The 24,098-nt window shown below is 38.3% G+C and overlaps 1 protein-coding gene across 2 annotated transcripts in view; it reads left to right on the top strand.

Moving 5' to 3' along the window:
• The window catches only part of Ptn (pleiotrophin), a 99,179-nt gene extending 75,942 nt beyond the window's left edge, over positions 1-23,237 (top strand). Inside the window, exons 3-5 of one of the 2 annotated variants that reach the window (XM_078040581.1) lie at positions 825-998; positions 3,117-3,278; positions 22,470-23,237. In XM_078040581.1, the coding sequence (XP_077896707.1) occupies positions 825-998; positions 3,117-3,278; positions 22,470-22,522 (389 nt within the window). In that variant the 3' untranslated portion in view covers positions 22,523-23,237. Of the gene's footprint in view, positions 1-824; positions 999-3,116; positions 3,279-22,466 lie in introns of both variants that reach the window. The other variant, XM_078040580.1, reaches the window with a different exon arrangement.
• Positions 23,238-24,098: the final 861 nt, after the last annotated feature.

The raw sequence follows: 24,098 nt of genomic DNA, 5'->3' as shown, positions 1-24,098 counted from the left end.
TAAAAGAAGAGATTCTTATAATGAAGCCTAAAGAATGTGAGGAGACACTGTGTTAGAAATAACAGCTCTTAGTCATTTAAATATGTCATCTCTCTTCCCCAAATAATGTCACACAAGGATGTTTGTTTCAATCTTAAATTTACAAAGAAGGAAACTGAAGCCCATGTAGCACCTTCCCTGTGTCGCTCCTAGAGTCAGAACAGGCTGTGGAGTGGGGAGTCTGCTTATGTCTGTGTTATATCTGTTATTCCATCCACAAGGCAGAAAGGGATGTTCACCTGCAGTGAAATAGATGATCTAATAACTGTTGGTTCTAATAAAGTGTTTTCTCTTTTTTTCTGAACATCTAATTTTTTCTGAACATCTAATTTTTTTTAAAAATACTTTTTTAGTTATATTTGGAACACAATACCTTCATTTTATTTGTTTATTTTTTATATGGTGCTGAGGATCAAACCCAGCATCTTGCATGTGCTAGGCGAGCGCTCTACCGCTGAGTCACAACCCCAGCCCTTGAACATCTGATTTTTTTTTTAATAGAAATATCTGCTTGTAGAAAGAGATGTCAGTAAATCACTTAGTTTAACACATATAGGAGTTAAACTAGTAGTAGTCCTAGCTCTTCCTTCAGTTTTATTTCTCTTTTTGCTTGATTACTCATTGATTCGATCAGGTGACTGACATCTGTCACATTCCTCCTGTTTACTGGACAGAAGATAGAGGTAAACAGCTCTCTACAGTTAAGGCTCTCAGGATGAACCTAGTTTTATCTAGGAGATAAACAGTTTTCTGAATGTTGGTTATTTTTGGTTCTTTACTTCCAGAAAAAAAAGTGAAGAAGTCTGACTGTGGAGAATGGCAGTGGAGCGTGTGTGTGCCCACCAGCGGGGATTGCGGGCTGGGCACCCGGGAGGGCACCCGCACTGGAGCCGAGTGCAAGCAGACCATGAAGACCCAGAGATGTAAGATCCCCTGCAACTGGAAAAAGCAATTTGGAGGTAAGACTCTTTCTACTGTGCTACTGCTTTAGTCTATTCTGAGATAATTCTGGTGTATGTCCATCAAAAGTCTTTTTTGAGTTTGGGTACTATTTCTTTCTAAAAAAAGTTTATTTTATCAGCTGCAAGATGACCACACATCTTGTCTAACCCCAGGATTTCTCAGCTTCTGCACCAGTGAGACACTCTGGACCAGGTGATCTCTTGTTGTCTTATGTAGGATATGTCCTGTGCTTACTGGTTTCCAGTGACACTTCTCCCCCCGCCAACAGATGAGTAAACAAAAAATATCTCCAGGTATTAATGGCCAAATTTGAACTAACTTCTTTTTCAAGTTCCCTCTTTCAAGTTCCTTTAATTTTCTTTCCCCATTTTATTAACTTCCTTTTCCTTATGTCCCTCTGTTACACTTAAGCCCTCTCTTTGAATTCCTCTCCTCCCTTCACATAAGTTTATAGATTCACTTATTGATCAAACAGGGGCTGGTCATGGCCAGTTTTTATAGATTTTTTTTTTCTCTCACTGACTGCTCAGCCTCATGTGGATCTGATCTATATATCTGAGGCAGATTCTCTCAATACTTTCAACTTCAACCCAGTATTGAACCCCAAGTGCTTTGTCTTTTGTGGCCATTGTGGGACCTAATACCTCCAATGTAATACCTGTGTGATGGAGAAATGCAATGTACACTGGTCTATTGGCAAGTTGAAGAAGGCCAATGCATGTTTCTTTCTCTCTGTAACCTTTGGGGTACATTTTTTTCCAAGTTCTGGGGACTGAACTCAGGGCCTCATACATGCTAGGTAAACACTGTACACTGAACTACTTCCCAAGCCCTTGGGGTACATTTTTGAATGATGAGCAGCTCAGTAAAGGCACACTGGGCTCTGGTTCAGATACATTTTAGTTTTGCCTATGGGAACCTTAAAATTCCATCTATGAAAAGTTTAACATCTTTAAGGATTGGCATATATATATATATATATGGATTGACATTATATATATAATGTTTACAGATATATATATATATATATATATATATATATATATATATATAAATAAACAGGAAAAATATGAAGAAAGTACTAGTAAAAAAGTGAGCAAAACACATTAGCAGACATTTTAACAAAGATAATACATAGGTGACCAATAAGCACCTGAAAAGTTATTTGACTGTTTTTCTCCACCAGGGAACTGGGAATTGAAACCATAACGAAATATCACTATACACATGTCAGAGTGGCTACACGGAGCGGCTACACAGACAAACATAGTGGTAAAAATACTAAATGCTCATGAGGGTGCAGAGAACCCAGATCACTTGTAGTGCTAGAGGAAATACAAAATTATTCAACTGCACTTGAAAGGACTGTGATGCTTTTCTCTTAAAAAACAAAGCGTGGATTTACCATGCAATCTATCAGTTTCCTGGTCATTATCCCAGAAAAACTTCTCTTTCTACTAAAATATGAAAGTTTATAGTACTTTTATTTGTAATAGCTAAAAAGTAGAGAAAGAAAAATAAACAGATATCTTTCAACTGGTGAATGATTGACCTAAATGTGGTATAACCATACCAAAGAAGGCTAGTCAGCAATAATAAATGCAGTCTATTGACACATAGAACTTTGGTGGATTTCCAAGAAATTATGCTAAGTGAAAACAAGACGATTTGAAAAGGTCAGAGACTGTTTAATTTCACTTACGTAACATTCTTAAGATGACAGAATTAAAGAGTTGGAGAAAAGATTGGTGGCCAGGCATTTAGAAGTTAGAAGCGTGTGTCTATAGATGACGATGCACAGGACCTCTGCATCAGGAGCTGCTCATGGCATTGGTAGTGATGTGCATTGACATGACACACAAATTTAAATAGACACACAGAACTTATTCTGTGGCAGGTTTTGTGGTGGTGCTACCAGGCTAGAGTTATGCAAAATACCAGGTTGGAACAAACTGGGCGAAGACTACATGGAATTTCTTTGTATTACTTCTAACGACATCTGTTCATCTATAATTATCCCAATACGAAAAACTAAAAACAGAAGTCTACCGTCATTACCATGGCACCAAAACAGAATCTCTCAAGGGTTTGTGTCTTATTTGACCCTGCTTTAGCCGAGTGCAAGTACCAGTTCCAGGCCTGGGGAGAATGTGACCTGAATACGGCCTTGAAGACTAGAACTGGCAGTCTGAAGCGCGCCCTGCACAATGCCGACTGCCAGAAGACAGTCACCATCTCCAAGCCCTGCGGCAAGCTGACCAAGCCCAAACCTCAAGGTAGGTCCCTGTCCTTCTTCCACAACTTGAGTATTTTACTGGACTCAGGCACAATCTCCAAATGCGGGATCCTGAATTTTCTAGAAGGAAATCATAGCGAGCCCCTTAAGAAAGTGATTGAAAAAGTCCCAAACACCGAGCAGTGCAGGCAGCCAGAGAGTTCAAGTTGATGTCTTCTGCATAGCTGACAGGGAGGCAGGGAGGGGTGAGTAAAAGGTGTCAGTTGTCAGTTAAGCTGTCAGATGTGGATTCAAGATAGGTGGACATACATTCCAAACTCTAAAACAGCAGAACTAGGTCCTGATGAGACAAACTTGGGGGGTTCACAAGGCACATTTTAAATCAGACCTCTCTGACATTATCTGCAATGGGGTTTTCACAAAATCCAATATGGCCAGTGTCCTTCCAAGAAGAGGGACTAGGACTCAGACACACAAAGGGGTACCATGTGAAGACACAGGGAGAGGACAGCCATCTACCAGCCAAGGAGAGAAACTTCAGAAGAAATTAGACCAGTCAGACACTTGGATCTCAGATTTCCAGCCTCCAGAACTCTGAGAAAGCAAATCTCTATTGTTTAAGCCAGTAATTCTGTGGTACTTTAACTACAGAAGCCTCAGCTAACCAATGCACTAAGTCTCAGTGAGCTCTAAATTAAAATATCCTCTTGGATTCTACTCCTATTTGAGCCCTAAAATAATCTTCCCCAAATTCATAATACCAGAAAAATTAAACAGAGAAATTCAGAATAATGACCATATGATGAATAAAAACAGAAAAGAGTAAATCCCCAAAAAGCGGAGGAGGAATGGCTAGTTGATACCTGAATTCTTTATGCATGCCCAGCTCTTTGGCCTCTGATGGAGTTGTCTACGAAATTGTTTACCTTCAACTTCAGGATGGCCAGGTATGAGGTTGGATTTGTGAATGATCACTCCAGGATTCAGGCTGCCCTTTCCAGATTATGGAAATCTCCATTTGCATTAGTGTGTTTTTAGAAAGCACGATCTGGGGCTAAGGTTAGTGCTGTGGGTAGCTGTGCCAACTTTCTAAGTATTATGGAAAACCACATGGATCAAATTAAAACCAGTCACTGCAGCTATGAAGTGTAAAACTTCTCCAAACCAATGAATTCAGACGTACAGTCTTCAAATTAGTTTCTTTTAAACCAGCTAAACATATTTAGCATAAATATAAAATGGAAAGAAAAAGAAATGAAGACCTCTGCGCTCCAGCACTGTGATCCTCAACCGGAGCTGCACGTTAGAATTCTTTGCAGAAGCTTATAGACATCCCAGTGCATGAGCATAAACTAGAGCACCTAAGTCAACATCAGTTGTTTAAAAAAAGTTAAATGATCCTTAGACAGTTTCACTATGTAGTCAAAATTGAGAGCTGCTATTTTCTAATTAAAAAAAAAAACACACCAACAACAAATCAAGCGGGGATACACACATTCACATTGTTTTTGGAACAGAGGGAAGGAGAAACCATAGCTTAATAAAAGGGGAGGAAAAAAGTGAGAATGTGATTAGGTAGGGGATGGTGGGGCTTGGTGAATGTGAAAGATGCTGATAAGTTTAGAACACACAGGCCATGACTTAAGAAAGACCCCTAAGGGTTGAAGTAAATATGTTCAAGTCTTTTAATTGAACTGGTGGATAGCTCAACTTTTTACCTTTCCCACCTAGTAATATTTGATGAAGGTTAAAAGTTTGTTTCAGGCTTTCAGCTTGAATAATGGTGGAAAAAAGTCTTCTAGGTGGGTAGACATTCTGTAATGTTCATAAATAATGATGAGCTAAATTATGTAATTAATTGAAAATGGATTAGCCTAAGTGAGTGCCATGTTTCAACTACTAGTTATGCATTTTCTAGGTCATTAAAATGTAATTTTCCCTCTGTGCATAATGTGCTTTTGTTAAAGCCAACCAATCTTTTCCCTCTCAACAGAGGAGGGTTTTTATGAATGCCATTTTTGGCACTAGACACTCTGCACAAAGAATAATCTTATTGTAGGAGTTGAGCCAGGGAGATGTGGCAGATAGCAAATTTTCTTAATGGGAAAAACACACAAATTCCATGATGTATTTTTCATGGTTTAAATACAATATAACACCGGGAGCTGCGGCTCCAGTCAGTAATCCCATTGGCGCCAGAGACTGAGAGTCCCAAATTCAAAGCCAGCCTCAGCAATTTAGCAGGGACCTAAGAAAGTTAGAACGTGTCTTTAAATGCAATATAAAAAAGGGCATGGATGTTGTTCAGGAGTTAAGCCCTCCTGCATTCAATCCCTAGTACCAAATATTAATTAATTAATACTATGTAACAAGTGGCATGTATGAGTTTATATGATTCTGTACTGTTTTACTCAAATAAGCTAGGTTATGGATTATTTGAAACCATAACCTTAAGATAGCTCATTTTCTTCTGATCAGTGAAATTAGCAATCATATTAAAATGGAATCTGTAATGGCACCCTTATTCTGTTTCTACCCCTGTGCATTGCTCAAAGTATTTTGCATATATTATTTCATATAATGCCATATGTCCTTACAGGTAAATATTATTATAATAGAAACCGAGCAACAGTGGTTAATTTGTTTACTTAGGGGTATATCTCTAATAAATGACAGAGCCAAGATTTGGCCAACTCTAAACTTGTGTTCTCTTTTGCACTTGCTGATATCTTATCTAAATCCCATATGAGTATGGGATTTATTTTCCTTTGAAGTAGAAGGTTAGCTTTGTGAAGCCCAAGACAAGTGTGTCAAATGGAAGAAGACGTTTTCTGCAATATTATTTTTAAGACAATTCTGGAAGACTTTCAGCAGAACATGTTTCAGGAGAATAGGAACCTGGCCTTTTTGTTTTCTATTGTATCCCTTATGCCTAGAACAAGGTGGCACATAGTAGGTAGTGAACATATAGTTATGCAATAAATGAGTGTTAAGCAAAAAGGTTTTGCACCTGAAATCCATCAAACCCTAGTGGAAACAGCAGTGGTAGTCCTTTACCTAAGCTTTTCCCAAAGTGGTCCAAATAGAAATGACTTTCTTCATTCAGGAAAGAATAAATCAATAATGCCTTCTCTTATTTTAAATCAATGCAGGAAGAGGAGAAAGACAAGTAGAAATATACTAATTTTAAGTGGGCACTGTGATAGGAGCTCTTCATCACTTAATTTAAACTTCAAAGCAGCTCTACGCAGTCAATTTTATTTATCGTGCCTTATATGAGAAAGCACAGGCTCAGGGAGGTTCAGCAACTTGCCTGAGGTTTCACAGCTTTTAAGTCCTTGAAGCAGGATTTAAATCCATAGTTCACTGACATCAAACTCCGTCTGCTTTTTCAATGACACCATGCTTTCTCTTGTTACCCCAAACTCATGAAACTCTGGCAATATTAGATAATTTTCCCATCTAAAATCATTAAATAGTAGAGTTCCTGGGGAACCTCCCTATCTGTGCTAATGCTCAGTGTCAAATGACAGAAAATCAATTATTCAGCCATGTCTGTCCTGTTGTCTAGTGGAATCAGTTTCAATGTTCATTCTTGTTGAGATCTTTTATATTTTTTGATTTTTGCAAACAAGGACTATTGGACTTTTTACAGCAGACTTTCAGAAATAAACTGCATAGGATATCATGGTCTTCAAGAAAAAAATAAGCTTAATTATTTCATGTAATTTAATTAATGGGTACATAAACAAAAACATGTTTTTCCTCCATCATTATCCTTCTCATCAAACCCACGATCAGGCTCAGTTTTGTTTGTCTTGTTTTCGAGAACCCCTCAAATTTACCTCTTTTACTTTCTCGCCTGTTCTGTTTTGGGAAATGGTACTGGATTAATATAAAAACTGTTTGATTTCTAGTGTGAAAAACCCATGCTTAAATTTTAGAATGGAACATAAAGATGTGGATAAGGTTGTGACTTATTCAAGAGTGAATTGAAGAAGACTGAACAATAACCTTGATTTTGACAACTACTAATAAGGCTAAAAGATTATTATAAGACTTTACTGAGAAAGAAGGGGAGGTTTAATATCTAAAGTCGATAGTTAAACACTTGGTTAAAATATACCACTTAGTTTAAAAATTGCTTTCCAATTCACCCTAGTGCAGGCCAACATCAGTGTCACTCAAGGTGTAGAAGGTACCCTTCCTAGTGCTCTGAAAATTCGTGTTGATTCTATAGTCTAGCTTGAGCCCACAATTTCAATGCTTATCAATGTCACATTGGAGCCTCTACCTAAAGATTCTTTCACGTGGAAGCCCCACTTAAACCAAAGAGAACGTTCAATCATGCAATTTTATTTTCCTCTGCAGACATAACATTGTAAAGATGCCTATTTGGAAGGCAGCTTACCTGGGAATTGAAAGTCAGCTCCGAGGAAGGATCATTACTCAACTGAGAAACTGAAACCGGAATGTGCTTAACTATTAGAAGAATTTAACATTGATATATTAGTGAATGATTGTGTTGGAGACTTCAGCTTTTATTTTCTTAGAAAAAGAGCTGAAAAGTTTTAATTAAGTTTCATTTAATTACTGAAAAAAATCCTATATCTGTCAGAGTTTGGGGTATAGCAAGATCTACTCCAGTTATTTTAGGAGAAAGGTGTTTATTCAAGGGTCTTGTATAGTTCAAAGACTCTCTGGGAGGGCTGGAGGATCTGGCTTGAGTCTTGCAAAGCCAGCAATAATGAAGCCAAAGGTAATAGATTCAGAAGAAATACCTAATCACACATGTGACTGATCTAGCTGAAACCCTTTTACTGAAATTACCCACTGCCTGGCATGTATGATGTGAAGAATTGAACCCTGGAAACTCCACTATAGCTGTCTCCCAAACCAGACACACATCTTTTCTTTCCAGAATCGTCAGTCTCTCTAAGTTTGGCCACTGTTGTGAGTTACTAACTTTTGTCTCCATCCATTAACCTATCTACCTGGTAGAAACTAGATTGCTCCCCTGCTGCAGGGGAGTCTGGGAAATGTGTGTTTAGCTTTCCAGACTATTACCTCTAAACACAAGAGGGGATGCTGAAAGGGTCTTGAATTGGTATTTTGTGAACTCCTCTGCCAGAGCGAGCAGGAATGTTGGAACGTGTTGGAGTCGATCATTAGAATCATCCTGCTTCTTTTCTTGGACTAGATGAGGCCCTGATGCCTGGAGAAAAGGTGGACGGAAGTGGTCTTATTTGGGACAATTGAGTGTCCCATTATATAGAGAGTTAGGTTTTTCCTCTTTGGAACCATCTGAATTTTTTTCTTTTTCCTGTGGGGCTAATTGGTCTGTGAAATAGTGAAGAAAACTGGAAATAAAAGTCAGTTGTGCTGACAGCTCTGTGGAGAGTCTCAGAGTAGAGGACTCTTCAGAGGATAAGTAACTCTTTTCCTAGCCTTGGCTGTTTCTCAGGGATCCCCTTAGACGGTTGGTTCTCTATGGAATTAGAGGATTGCCAAGATAGGGAGGGCTTCCAGGAGACACCCATCTGTCTTGGAATCATGGCCCTATAGCCAGTTGCATCTGTGTGTGGTGTGGCCCCAAGGAGCACGCATCAGTCTCTAGAGTGCAGAGTCAAGCTGGGGCTGCGGCTGGGGCTGGGACTGGGGCTTGTGTGGGAGGAGCCAGTGAACTTAGAATTTTCTAGGGGGCATAGAAGATATTACCTTATGATCATCTTGGAACATTCCAGGGTCTTGGATTATTGTTCACATGGTAGTTGTTGGTCATTGCTTTTAAAATAAGATGGACAAATAAAAGGTATTGTGAAACTCCTTCTGGTCTTGACAAAGTTAGCATGGCATTCATGGCCGCCTCTAAACTTGACCTCTGAACCTGCCAACAGAAAGGACATTCTCAAATGGTTCCTGGGACAGGCAGAGGCAGGAGTCCCTGGATAGATGTAGGTGGTTGGGGAATGAGCATTAATCCCTCCTGCCTTCCTTAACAATCCACACTGTGCTGCAACCAGACACTTGACCAACTTTCCTGCTCATGATAACCCCAACTCCTTTTATTTCTTCCCAGCTATTTCTAAAAGTTCTGCCACTGTGCCACTCTCTTTTGGACAAGTGCCCAGCCTTCTCTTAGGTTTGACAATTCATCTTTGAAGATCAAAAGAACAGTAGCTATTTAAGTCAAGGCTCCTCTGTGTGCAGGACTCAGTGTTTGGCAGCTGATTATTAAATGGGAAAAGGTCAGTAAAGGGATAGTCCCAGTATTCTCAATCCTTTGTCTATTAAATAGATGCTTTTATTAGTTTCTTTAAAGATAAAAGAAGTTCTCCAACATTTCTATTTTCTGGGCTCTGATACCCCTCAGGAAGGAGCGAAGCAACACTGTGTAGATGGGCTTTGCTAGGCTGAGACTTTGAGAGAGGCAGAGGGGCAGAATCCCACCATGGGCTAGCCCAGGACCTCCCCCTCCCCCACCATAACCACTGACAGGGGTGAAAAATGGGGGCAGGGATACTGCCTACTGCCCTTGAATTTGACCTGGAGTGGTAGCATGGGGTGCCTTGTGGGAGTTCTACAGTTTGCGTTATCAGAGGAAGAACTCTTTCTCAGTTTGGTCTCAAGATTTTTAAATTTCGTATTCTGCTTGTGGAAATTTCTTTTAACACCTATATTTTCCTTCCTATGATATTGCACTTGAGGTGAGAAGATCTAATTCTGTTCCTTTCTCATTAGAATGATATGCTTTGTCTTTTGTAATTTAGTGTTAACAATGAATACCTCATAGCGTTTTTGTGAAGATAAAATTTAAGTACTATAGTTAAAAATTCTTGGTAAATGTGCAGTGGTTTTGAGACTGTTTCCTTTTTTTCCAAATCGCTTTCTTGAGGTAGGTGTTTCAGCAATTTTTAAGGCAAGAGAAGAATTATGCTGATTATAATAGTATCTATAGTTAATAATCATTTAGTGTCATAGTTTAGTACATTGTTGACATGCAAAGTCATTGAATGTTCACAAAACTCTAAAATAGTGTTATCATCTTCAGTTTTACATACAAGGAAACAGAGGATGTAGTGAAATTAAATGCCTAGGGCAAGGTTATAGTGCTCATAAGCAAGTCAGTCTAATGCAATATCCCCTGCCTTATGAAAAGTTCCTTCTCTGTATCTATTTGATATAGGTATCCAAGTTTCTCATGTAAACATAATGAGACATCCTGCTCATGAGTCATCCTAATTGGTCTCTTGCATGACCCATGGGCCAGACATTGCTGGTACACTCTGCCCCAGTCAAGAAGACTCCCAGTCCTCAGAAGATATCAGGATGCATTGTGATGTCTTATGCATCTATTTCTCTGCACCTGTAACTCTTTTTCTCCTATCATTCATTCTATAAAATCTAGCTTGCTCACTCAGTGGCCAGGAGATGGGTCACTGGGGGCATGAGTGGATGATAGGTGCATTATTCATTCCTTGAGTGGGTGTTGTACACTAGTGTTAGCACCAGTGAAAAAATAATGACTTTAATGGGATTATAAGTGGAGCAGTAGAAGCAGAGAGATACATTCCAGTGGTTTCACACCAAGTAACAAATGCTATGGAAAGGAAGACTAGTCCTTTGGCACCATTTCTAATTTATTCACTTATTTATAAAATCTAATACAAGCCCTAAAATGGGGTGAAGAATATGTTAAGTGCTTGTGATACTTAATAAGTAAATCTCTCTCCCCCCCGGCCCATCCTTTTATTGCTATGTTCTACTGGAGGTGGACAGAGAGTGAAAACATAAAGAAATAATAATTGAAGTGATAACTCCATATTGGAATAGGTGACCTTATAAACCAAATTGACTGAAAGGGAATAGTGTAGAGAAAGTAACCAGGGAAAGTCTTTTTCAGAAGGTAACTTCTGAACTTGGTCATGATAGAGAAGAAGTGAACCAATTTAGTGCTATGAATGAAACAAGGTGAAGTTCAAAGTCCTTCAGGCCAAGAATTTTGCTGAAGGACTAGAAAAGATATCAGCGTAGAATCTTGCAAGACTTTTTTTCTTAAATATCAAGCCACTGATTTCTCTGAGAGTGGTTCCTCTGAGAAGGCACTCACTATGATGTGCTGAGCGCACATCTACCTTGCCTCACACAGAAACTCCTATGAGTCACATCTTATTCACCTTCATAACTTGCTGCATCTCAGAGGACTGGTTCATGGGAGGAACTCAGTTAAGTGTACTGACTTGCAGGAATGAAAAAATGATGTATCTGGCTAAATTGTCCTGGTCTGGCTCACTAGGACACCTCATGCATTCACTGGCTTCAAATATATGCAGAGAAATTGTGGTTAACACACCAGGAGCTCACCTGAAAGAGTAGTTATCTCAGTGTTTCACATCCATCTTTAGTAAATAATTTTTGGTCCTAATTGTCAGGGCAGATGTGAGAACTAGGAGCTATAAATATAGGTAGGGTTTGCTTCATACTGTGTGTCTACTTTCATCTCCCTGGGTAAATTCCACGCTCAGAGACTCATTAGTTGTGCACACAGAAAACAGCCATACAATAATTAATGTTAAGGAAGGCAGTGTAATAGAACAATGCTCACACTAATTACTTACTGGGTTGAGGACCTGATTTTTTCTCCCCCTGAAACTTTTGCATTTTTCCTTTCTGACTTCTGAATGGAGAATTTCTTCTGGTGTTTCAAGTTGTAGCAATTGTCATTTACTGAGCATCATTAAAGCAGTTTCTATTCACTGAATATCTGTGATACAACAGAATCATGCTTAACCGTTAGCATGCTTTGTCTGCATTAAACCTCATGGCATCCCCAAACAATTGTATTCACATTTTACAGTCTAGGACACTAAGATTGTAACTTATACAAGGTCACCCCACCACTGAATGGTCAGTCTTGAACTTGAAGAGAGGACAGTGGATTTCTAGTTCTTTTCAGTTATACCACTGCTTCCCAAAGTGAGTGATTCCTGGAGAGTGTCTTTGATATTCTAAATGACGATGACGATGATAATAATAATAATAATATTTTGTTTTGATAGTAATCATAGGCTATTCCTATAGGCATATTTGGAATGATTTATGTTTGACTCCTATTAAATAATTCCTGACCTGAGCATGCCTTTGTATAACGATTGAAGCAAAGCCAAAGGAGATGGGTCACTATAGATTGCTATTGCGCTGTATTTTTCAAACAGGAATCAATTATAGGGGCTTCATTTCTTGAAAGTTAGAAATATTGGTGTAAGACACCTTGTTCCACTGAGCCTCCTCCCAGTCTAGACCCTAGACTGCACTGTCTTCTCTCTGCTGTGAAATTCACGGAGACTGTGCTTTGCCAGGATCTTAGGCACTGCCGTACTAGAGAGCAGTGCCATCGGTGAGGATACATCATATGCTCACAGTGACTCGACTCAGCTTTGCACTGATGCAAAGCTTCCAGGAGCCCACAGGGAAATCAAAGCAGACTGGCTGGTGCTTAGCGTACAAAGGCAGAGGAAAGAAAAAAAATGACTTTTTTTCTAGAAGAGTAAACATTATTTGTAGAAAAGCTCATCAGAAATTAAGAGCACAAGATGCAGGTAAAAATTTCTCTGGTGTCCTGCTGCTCAGGCACATAGGAGGTAGGGCCCAGAGATATTTTATTCAGATAAACAAATTCATAGCACTCTCTTTCAAGGCTATTGAAAATAATTTTCATTCTACAAAAATTAAAAAAAAACATTATTTCAGATCCTCACTCAGATGCACAGGAATAATAAAATTCAATTTTGAAGACTGCTGTCTACAAAATGTAAAGAAGGGCAGACAAAGCTCTTTAGGACACTTGCTGCTTCTATAAATAGAGCATGAACACCTTCCCTGCTTGGAGTTGGGAGGACAGGCATGGAGATGGGTGAAAGAATTAATGCAATGTGCATTTGCAAAACCATCACTGAGCATAAAATCCTATATTACATACTATTGCAGTCTTATTGTTTAAAATTTAAAAAGAAATTTTAATTCAGCTGGACAAATGAAAAATAATAAATATGCATCTTGTCCCTCTACAGTGAATGAGGATACTCTAAAGCACATACAGACATCTTATTTGTGGCTGCATGTGTTTGCCAGGGCTGCTATAACAAAACACCACACTGTGTGTGGTCTGAATAGCATAGATGTGTTTCTTTACAGTTCTGGAACCTGGAAGTATGAGATCAAGATGTCACAGGTTGGTGCTTTCTGAGCTCCCCTTCAGCTTGGCAGTGGCCATTTTCTTGTGTCTTCACTAACGTGTGTGTCTGTTCAAAGCTCCTTGTCTTCCCAGGACACGGTATTGGATTTGGGCTTACCCTAATTACCTTGATAGAGCCTCTGTCTCCAAATATGTGCACCCTGTGAGGTATAGGGGTTAGGGTTTGGAGTGCATTGAGGGATACCAATTGATTCTATTTCTGTGATAGTCAATGCAATCTTTTTTTTACTAGAGCATTTAAATTATACACAGTAGTTGGGTTCATTTGGACAAAATTGCATGCGTGGAATTTGGTTTACTCCATTTCAGCTCCTGTGCCTTGCTTTCCCTCTTCTGATTCCTCTGCCTATTCCCCTTCCTCTTCTCTACTGACTATGTCTATAATTTTTTGAACCAAAAAGAAAAATCCCTTTGGAAGCAAATATGGAAGGATTTATGGGGCTGTACGTACTAGAATTTCACACACGTGATGGAGTTCAAAATTTCCCCCTTTTCATAAATCATAATTTGATTTTCTAGTAACACTGGTCATATTATGTTAAAGTAGGCATCAGACATGATAATGGTAAATAATGATGTACTCAGTAGGAACTACTTACTATTGCTTATAATAATATGCTTTATTTCTGACAGAGACTAGATATAACCTACAATACTTTATGAAAGGGCAAGTTTTTTTTACCTATGGCCTCATTATTGCAGATATAAGCTCTTAAATATTTAAATGTCATATACGAGACAATTTTTCTTCCTGTTTTGGGATAAGGAGAAGTCAGTGAATCTATTTGGATGAGGAGATCACTGTCAATAAATAAAATGTCTTGAAAGTGGCCCACAAATTAAGGAAGAGACAGAGGTTTTTGCTGGATAAAAGAAAATCAAACATCAGTTTCTCATCTGGGTGTGTGGAGGGGGAGAGAATAGGTGTAGCTCACATATAAGAATGTGATGCATATGTGTTAATTAAAAGTAGTTTACCTTGGTGCACACAGTATAAAGATTTTTCTGCAGGACATCTGAGAATTGGCAGATTTGCCCACTTCTGACTCTCCGGTACAAACTGCCTCCTAAAGAATTGGAGAAGCCAGTAGATACCTCTTTGGCTTCCTCTAATGACAGGCCAATAGAGAGAGAGGAGGGGAAAGAGGCTAAACACTTTGTGCCAAGGAGTCTGGATTCCACAGCAATGACTTGACTTTATATTACTTACCATATTTACTCATGTGTTACTATTATTATTACTTATTATTTATTACTCTTTTATTTATTAATTATTATTTGCTTACATTCATTAACTGATGTTGCAGGACTTGCTTTGTAGGAAAACAAACAAGTTCAGGGACTCTTACTACTTTTGCTCTATTTGGTTGATGAAATAATTTCCTTATTTCCTCCACTAAACCTTCAGTTGCATCTACATTACTCACTAATGCTCTCACGGAGGATCTTTCGATTTTGAGGATTGCAGTTAAGAGCTGAGCCATTTCCCAAAGTGAGTAAGAGCAAAGTAGAAGCTCCTGAAGGGCTGTGGAGATTGAGTTAATGTGTGCACATGGGTGCATGCTCTATTTTTATTTCCTTATACTTGATAGAAGGCATATGTGTTGAAGTGCAGATAGTTGAGAAGGAGAGGGAGGTGATGTGATGATATGGAGAGAAGATGAAACAGGAGGACAGTGAGGGCAGGAAAGTGTCAGAATGTGGGTAGCACTGAAGGGCAGTCCTGTGTGTATGCAGGTAGCACTGAAGGGCAGTCCTGCTTATGCATGTATGCATGTTCTGTGGGCAGCATGTATTCTGTGCATGCTCCTAGGAGTTCATGCATGCAGTTCGTGAGACAGGAAATGAGGCAAGTGGTACTACACAAGAAATCAAAGAAGAAGCAAAATTACTACACATTTTATTCAACAGAAGCTTATCTGTGAATAATATATTAAATGAATTTTTTAAAGAGGATACTTTGATTTTCAAATAGATAGAAATTTCTTTCTGCATTGTGCCACTTAATATGTGCTACTCTGATTTAAATGGAAATATTTGGAAATTGAGTGAAAGGTGCCGTGTTAAGAAGCCCAATCTACTAGAGCCTGGACTTTGGATGGACCTTCAAGTTGTACATTCACAATTCAACAAGTCTTATTATCAGTTCTGAGGTACAGTTGATGTGGTGCAAGGAATTAGGTCTCTCTAAGTAGCTGATCTTTAGAGCGAGTGAGTTATCTTAGTAGGTTCAAGAAGGACTAGAAGGATCTTGGTGATATCCAGGATTTAGGGTGTATTTACATTGTGATTTACTGTCTGATAGTGATGTGTTCTTTTTCTTTCAATGAGTTCTTGTGACTTATTGAACAAGTCTCCTGAAACAAACTCATAATGGTTTTTATGACGTCCATAGCCACTGGCCCTTGACCTCTGAATCTGAAGTGTGCATTTCTGAGTGTGTCTACCATCCACAAAGTATGAATTTTTAAGGAACAAGTCTCTCATTTCTAGTCTAATCAATACTCCTTCCCCTGACCAAAGCCTCTCAAGTCAGCAGCAAACAGAGGCTGACTGAGTTACAATGTGGGCTCCTCTCAATTACTTTATCTCCTGACTTCCCTCTTAGTTTTCTGTGCATACAGCAGGCCATCTGAAATGAAGTAATCAAAGCAAAGCCTTTGACTGACATTAGCCAGTTCCAGAATTCTCAGCTCTTTGCTTCTTGAAAAAGCATCTTCAGTCAAAGTCTTCAAGAAACCTTTAAATTGATGTTATTCTCTGGAGGCCCTCTTCCAACCCCATTTCTTCCAGAGTTCCCATATATAGGTAGAGGGGTAGATGTTTACTTGTGCCAACTGCAAGGCAATTGTATTCCTAAAGGACCTCTGAATAGATGGAAAAGAGATGCTGCGTGTTGTTTGATTTTTTGCCTTTTGAGAACAAGATTGCTATGATACGCTCTCACATAAATTGCTAAGAATTTAGATTGGCACTTCCTTCCTGGAAAGAAAGTTGCCAGTTCTTACCTAGAACTTTAAAAATGTCCTACTCTTTGATCCAGTAAGTGTTCTTCTAATAACCGATACTAAAGCAAAATTTAAATATGTTATGCTTTGTGAATAAAACTACCATTGAATTATTATTTATAATAACAAAATGTGGAATGATTCCAATGACCTATAAAAGAAGAAAGGTTATAGGAGAGAGGATGACACAAAGGGATTCTACTTGGTCATGTTTCAAAGTACATGTGATGAAAAATAGATGCAGTTGAATATTAGCATAAAAATATTCCTAATTAGCTGTTACCATATTCCCAATTAAATCATAGGAAGAAAACATAAATAGAGCCCATAATTAAACATATTGAGAAATAATGGATAATTTTTGTTAATAAATGTATATGTATTTCTTTATTTTAATATAATCTTGGATTGCCTTTCAAACCAGAAAAATAATTTATATATATATATATATTTTTTTTTTAAAGAGAGAGGGAGAGAGGGAGAGAGAGAGAGAGAGAGAGAGAGAGAGAGAGAATTTTCATATTTATTTTTCAGCTTTTGGCGGACACAACATCTTTGTTTGTATGTGGTGCTGAGGATCGAACCCGGGCCGCACGCATGCCAGGCGAGCACGCTACCGCCTGAGCCACATCCCCAGCCCTAATTTATATTTTTTAAAATATGAAATAACTCATAGGGGAGAAATTCTATTTTTTTCTTCAGGTTATCACTAATAGGCATATTTTTTCTCTCTAGGAATTCATTCTTCTTGTTGATATTCTAGGTTTTACATTATGTATATCTGGAATGTAATGGCAAATGAGAAGCAAGAAAAATGGGCCTCAAAGCTATAAAAGTAGCAACCACCTTTGCCCATAATTTTTAATATGAACTTATGTGCAATTCTGAAAGATTGATATAGGGATATCTTAAAATTATTACTTATATCAGCTCCATGAGGACAGAATTTTGTTCTGCTCATCACTATATCCCAGCATCTAGAATTTAGCCTGATATAGAGTGGAAAGGGAGTACATACTTGCTCAATGAATAAATGGAAAACTTTTGGACAGCAGTGGTCAATTGAGATCTCAAAGGTCATAATCCTACATAATACTCCCAATGGCCCTCTGAGAAAGATATAGATTTTTATTATCCCCAGGTTATAGGAAACAGATGCACAATGATTGATTTCCTGCAAATTACAGAGCTGGTTGAGTGGCAGATATTGATTAGAACTAATTCTCTAGGTTAGGACTTGGTTCTCAGTATGATCCTAGCAGCATTTCCTGGTTTCCCCATTGCCTCATGGAACCCAAAGGTCATTCATTGTGCTCTTTATTACTTCATTGTTTATTAAGGTTTTTTTTCTTTTTTTCGTATTTAGAATTAAAAATACATGGACTCAGAATTTATTGTGAAATGGTGCATATTAATTCTTCCTCTTTCTCCTCACTTCCTTTCTTCTTTCCTGTCAGTAGTTGTTATATATTAAAAGAATTTCTTTGGTGAAATTTTGAGTTTTGTAGAAAATACGGTAAAAATGGAACTTCAGTTCCTGTGATCCATAGAATAAAGTCTGAATCTTTGAGGCTTTTTTCCTTTGGAAAGTCTCAGGACTTTTCGAACACTTTCAAACATATCTTCAAACAAAACTGGCTTCTATTCGAGTAGCACAAGATTTGGCACACCTGCCTTCCTCTCTCATGTCCATATCCCAGTTTTTATGCACACTAGCTTTCATCAATGCAAAACTGGCTAATGAAAGGACCAAGGCTTGCCAACTCAGGAAATCAAACAGCACCAAGGGTCTTACTGTGAGTTTCCAGTGCAGTGATGTCCTCCTGGGCAGTATCCAAGGAGCAGAACAAGTCACTTCTCAGCAGGTGCCTTTCACAGTCATGTTTTGATGGCTTATTTCCAGCTTGCTTTTGTGTCTGCCTCACAGCCTCATTCCAGGTGGGAAAGAGTGTCAACCTGGGGTATTATTTAGGGTGAGACCTGCAACTTGGCTCTTGTTCAGTGTGAACCAAGGTGCCCTACTGTTCCACATCAGGTTGGTGTCCTACTGCTCTGAATACCTTGCAGGGTGGCCACTATCACTCCAAGACCACATTACTGAGTACTTGAGTTTATCTAGTCACAGCCCTGCTCCAGGCCAATTCATGACTCTGATGGTCACAGCAAACATGTCTCACTATAAACTGGAAGGACTACTAAAATGGGACATTGGTTTTATCAACCCAGGCTTCTACGTTACAGACAAGAAAATGTGTTAAGAAATTTGGATAAATTTCATGTCTGAAATAATTCCTTTCCTCATAAAATATTTATGTTTAAAGATGTACTAAACCATAGCAAGATTTCAATTGAATTTATACTCCTGGCTTTCCTTAAGAGATCCTGTTTTTCCACCTAGTGGTTAGTTGACTCCCTTTGTTCCCCATTCAAGTGTTCCTTTATCCAGTCTGTGTGCAACAAGTATTTCATGAACACAAATGTACTGGCTACTGAGGATACAGGTAGAAAAGACAGAATGGGCTTCTACCCTTGTTGGAAGTAGAAATGCATAGCAGAGAATTAGAAATAAAATTAATAGCTCCATTCTAATTTTGGAAAAAGCAGTGAGAAGTACAAGATAAGCATCTGTGCATGGAGTTCTTGAAGGTTTTCCTGAAGAAGTGAAACTGAACTAAGATCATAGGGATGAGTAGATGTTGGCTCTGTAAAGTTGAGATAGTGAGAGGAAAAATATGCAGCAGAGGCAACGTGTGTAGAGGCTGAGCTAGAAAGACAAAAGGCAGCACCATGAAGAAGTGAGGCTTGCTCTTGTCAAATGACACACTTATGCATCTCACTGAAGGTTTACTTGTCAGCAATTATGCATAAATCACCTTGCCCTGGGCTGACGTACAACAGTGAGTAGAGATTCCACTCCCTCACTACTAATACTTCAGTGGCAATGGGAACCCCAAAGGTATATGCTCCAGTAAGGGAAGGAGAGCTTCTAATGCAAACTACGAAGTCAGCAAACTAGAACTAATGTTAAAACTGGCGCTTGAAGCGTGGGAGGAAGTGAGAAGATGGAGCAGTAATGGAAGTATGGGGTTGACAAAGAGGACTAGGTTTCAGGTCAAAGACTAGACAGAAAAAAAAAAGGTAAGACCCATTGGGGAATAAAAATAAGTACAAATATGAAGACTGAAGTAAAAGGAGGTGATTTAATTGTTTCTGTGTTTTATCCCTTACATAAAAGAGTCAGATCAGGTCTTTGCTAGATCATAGGTTTCATGATACTATTTTAAATTCTGCACATATGCCAGGTCAAAATTGAGAATTTGTTAATAAGTTTTTGAGGCCACAGAGATAAGCAATGATAAGCTCCTTTAGTCTGCCAGTTAAATAAAAGTCAGAAAAAAAAGGTGGCTTTGATTGGAGGCGATATTACTGACCTGATTTTCTTTATTTGGAAAAATTCAAACAGTTATGTGAAAAATCAAAATGATCTCATTGTAAATGCAAATTCTTCCATCTTTCCATTGAGTTTTACTAAAGACTTCTCATATTTCCATTTCGAGGCCGTGTTAGGATGATGTGCCAATTGTGTCAGAAGAATAAATTGATTGGCATTGTGCAGATTAGTTGGGCAAGTGGTTGATTGCCTGGCACTGGGCAAGTTGTTAATTAGTGAAGAAAAATGAAATGTCAGGCCCAGGTAACAGAGAGGCTCTTCTCTTGCCTTTGCCAAGTTGAATTTGGAAAGTGTTTAATGAGATGGACAACCAACATTAGCTAGATCAAGTAGTGCACAATATTCAAAATAATTTCAAGTTTTATAAAATAAATGTACACAAAACAGCCGATTCGTATATCATCCATTCAGACTTAAATATAAAATAGGGTCATGTTAGCTAAACTATGAAAATACTGCATCAAGTACCCATTCTACTACAAATCTCCAAGGGTTGCTCAGTAAGGCACATGAAGAAATTGAGACAAGGAAAACTGGAGTTAGGATCCCAGTTGATATTCTAGATTGTTCCCTGAAGATACGATCTTAATGTGCAGCTATTGCTTAAAATGTCAATCGATGACTGGATACTATTAAAAGTTCAAACACTAAATATTTGTCCAGAAATTAAACAGAATACCTTCTTTGACATTAAGTGTATCTTTGAACTTGGAAATTCTGGTCATTTCACATTTCATAGGCTGATGAAATGAGATATTTATAAAATCAAGCAAAAAAAAAGAGAATGAAAGATTAAATCTCTTCAGTATAGAAATGGGGAAAGCTGAGGATAGGCCTGAACCGAATGAATGTATTTATGGCCAATAATTAAGCCAGCTTTTAGAAACTGCTGACTCAATTGCATATTGGACACTCTTGAAGCCCAGTAAAGGAAGCTTTGGAAAATTACATTGAACAGAATTACTGCTTTGCCTAGTGTGCAGTGGACTTTGGAAGCTACTTGAAAAGGTGATGAGGAGAATAAATAGGAATGGAAATTTTTCCAGCTCTACTTAGTATGATCTGGGAAGTGTACAGTGTTTCTGATTGGCAGGATTCCTTAGTCAACAATGCTCTAATTCCTGATGGCCATTGTTTTTGTCCCAGTATTCTTCTGTTGCCTACCACATTCAGTGACATGCTCAGTATAAATGTACTGGTGATGATGAAGAATTTCAATTACACAGAGAAATGTCCCCCTGTTCTTATTCCACTGTCAACTAATGATAACTATGCACCTCTATTGAGCTATTTGTGCTATATTCTGTTCTCAGTGGATTTAGGCAACTCATTTCATTTGGATATTAATCTTGTGGTTGTTTTCATATGCTGTGCTACTATTTGTATGCCCACTCAAAAGTGAGTGATCTGACGCACAAAAACATTAAATTACTTTCCCCAAGACTCACAGTAGCCTGGTGACGTAACCAGAATTTAAACTCTGGCAATCTGACTTCAGACCCTGTACTTAGCTGGTATGATTCTGCCATCAGTGTGGACCAAATGGGTGAAGCAGCTCAGAAACAACTAGCAGTATCTTCTGGCTTGCTAGCTCAGGGATTCTGACCATTCTTGTCTTTGCAGCCGATGTAAATGTGTTCTCCCCTCTACTGTATCCTCTTATTAGCAAAAGAGAAAAGGCAAGAAGTTTGAGTGGAAAAGGATGGAGCCTTTGGATTTAATTTTTTTTTAATTTGCTCTTTTTAATTATACATGTCAGTAGAGTATATTTCGACAAATTTATACAAACATGGAGTATGTCTTATTCTACTTAGGATCTCGGTCTTGTTGTTGTATATGATGTGGGATTTAAATTTTCATGATTTTACTTGCCTGGTTTAACTTAGGTTGGCCTCCTCCATTAGCTTCACCAAGACTAGGAGCTCCTTCAGGGAAATACCAGGCAGACTATGTGTGGTTCATGATTGTTCTGTTCTATGTAAATCAGTTGCTGACTATGTAAGCAGAGGCCATATTCAGAGTGGAAGCATTTTAGAATCACTATGCTTGGTGGGGGGGGGGGATGCTAATGCTCATAAACAGTTCCTAGTCAAAGGAATGAGAGCGGGGAGAGCTTTCTCAGCTAAGCTAAGCTCCTGAAGCTTTTCACTAAGTGGAGGACTGGTTAATTTCCTGAGACAGATGCCTGCATGTAGTGTTTGCTCTCTAAGCAGGACCCCCAAACAATGTTTTCCATACCAAATGGAGGCAACCAACAAGATAACAGGCATTTATAGTTACACCAGGGTAGGCTGTGTTCCTCCTAGCTACTCTCGTGCACACACACACACACACACACACACACACACACTCACACACTTCTGTCCATTTACCAAGAGAACTGCCAAAAGCAAGCACCTTGTCTTATTAATTTTATCTTTTAATTTCTGACCGATTATAAGAAAAGTGGCTTTCCCTTCCCTTAAGGAGTAGTAGCTTGATGGCTTATTTCTCTCTTTCTCTTTTGAATCACAGCAGAATCTAAGAAGAAGAAAAAGGAAGGCAAGAAACAGGAGAAGATGCTGGACTAGATGATCCCACCTTCTGAGGAACAGGAAAAGGACATCAGCAGCCGGAATCAGTTAACTATTGCATTTATACCTACTGTAGGCTTTTTATTCAAAAAATATCTATAGCTTAAGTACACAATAGGCAAAATGATGAGGAAAGAAATTTTTGTAGTAGCATTTTTTAAAATATATACCATAGTACCACTAGGGGCTTATAATAAAGGACTGTAATCCCATTTAGAAAGTTGACTTATAGTACATGGTAAATGATAGACACTTGAGGTAAGGTTTTTGAAGTTATGCGATATTTCACATTTACTTTTTTTTTTTTTTTACTTTTTTTTGGCCGCAATATAAATGTTGTGAACATGTAAACTACGTATCTTTCTAGATATTTTTTTTCACCTAGACTTTTCTTTTTTTCCCAAATTGAAAAAAGTACATACTAAACAAAGCAGCAATAAAATATAATCACTCCATTTGAGGAAAATAGCTTGTTCTCTGCCATTGGATTCTTTTTTAAAAAGTAAGTCAGCAAAATGAGGGAGGGAGAGAGGCAGAACCATGCCCTAGTGCAATGCTGTTGTTTTCTAATTAAAATATTAAAACATGATTTTTTTTTCATTTTGGCAGAAACAGATGTTTTCTTGATGAAATTATTTTTCCATCTGAGGAAAAAATACTAGAAAAATAAATCAAGGTGATGCTGAATAAAAGGTGCTTTTGTGTGCAATAATTTGATTTTGTGGCTCTCCTTCTGTCACCTTCATTCTTCAGTGCAACTTTAGTGAGAATTCATTCAAATTAGTTACATCACTATGGGCACAAATGTGACACATGTTTTTGCTACTTTCTTCAGTTCAAGCATCACTAAATCCAAAATCCAAAATCTGAAACGTTCCAAATCCCAAAAATTTGGATTACAAATCTGACACCACACATGGAAATTTCCATCCCTGACTTCATGTGATGTGTTTCAGTCAAAATGCAGGTGCACAAAAAATATTGCAGAGAGTCAGTGTGTACAGCCTCTACTACTGTGTACAGCCTACTACTCTGTAAGGGAAGGGAAAGCCACTTTTCTTATAACCTTCAGCCTGTGTGTACAGTGTATAGGAAACATAAATAAGTATGGGTTGCATCCCATCCCCAAGTTGCTCCTCCGTCATCATTTAGCCAAACAGCCCATGAACCAGGAAAGAGTTAAGGTGAACTAGAACAAAATATCCCAAGGGAATCACAGTCCAAAATCCTTAAACATTTGAAATCCAAACACTTCTCGTCCAAAGCATTTCAGATAAGGGAGACTCAACTTGTATTAGTTATTAATAGGTTCAACTGATGCTACCGAGATCAACAAAAATTACACAATAGTCTAGGAAAGTGGAACACTAAAAGGCTCTTATTGTATTAAGTTTGGGCCAGCACAGTATAAATCAAGATCTGAACACTGAAATACAGAATGATAGTTTGTACTTAGTTTCCATAAACCAAAGCTTTCATTCCCCTTTCTTTCTTTCTTTAATTCTTTAACCAGTGAAAAAGACTATTTGTGCAACTCTTATCTGCTGGACTCTACAAAGAGTTTTTAAGTAAA

This window comes from Ictidomys tridecemlineatus, chromosome 2 (assembly GCF_052094955.1).
Source record: "Ictidomys tridecemlineatus isolate mIctTri1 chromosome 2, mIctTri1.hap1, whole genome shotgun sequence".
Taxonomy (NCBI): domain Eukaryota; kingdom Metazoa; phylum Chordata; class Mammalia; order Rodentia; family Sciuridae; genus Ictidomys; species Ictidomys tridecemlineatus.
Note: the sequence above shows the minus strand (reverse complement) of the source record. Positions and strands in the feature narration are given on the sequence as shown.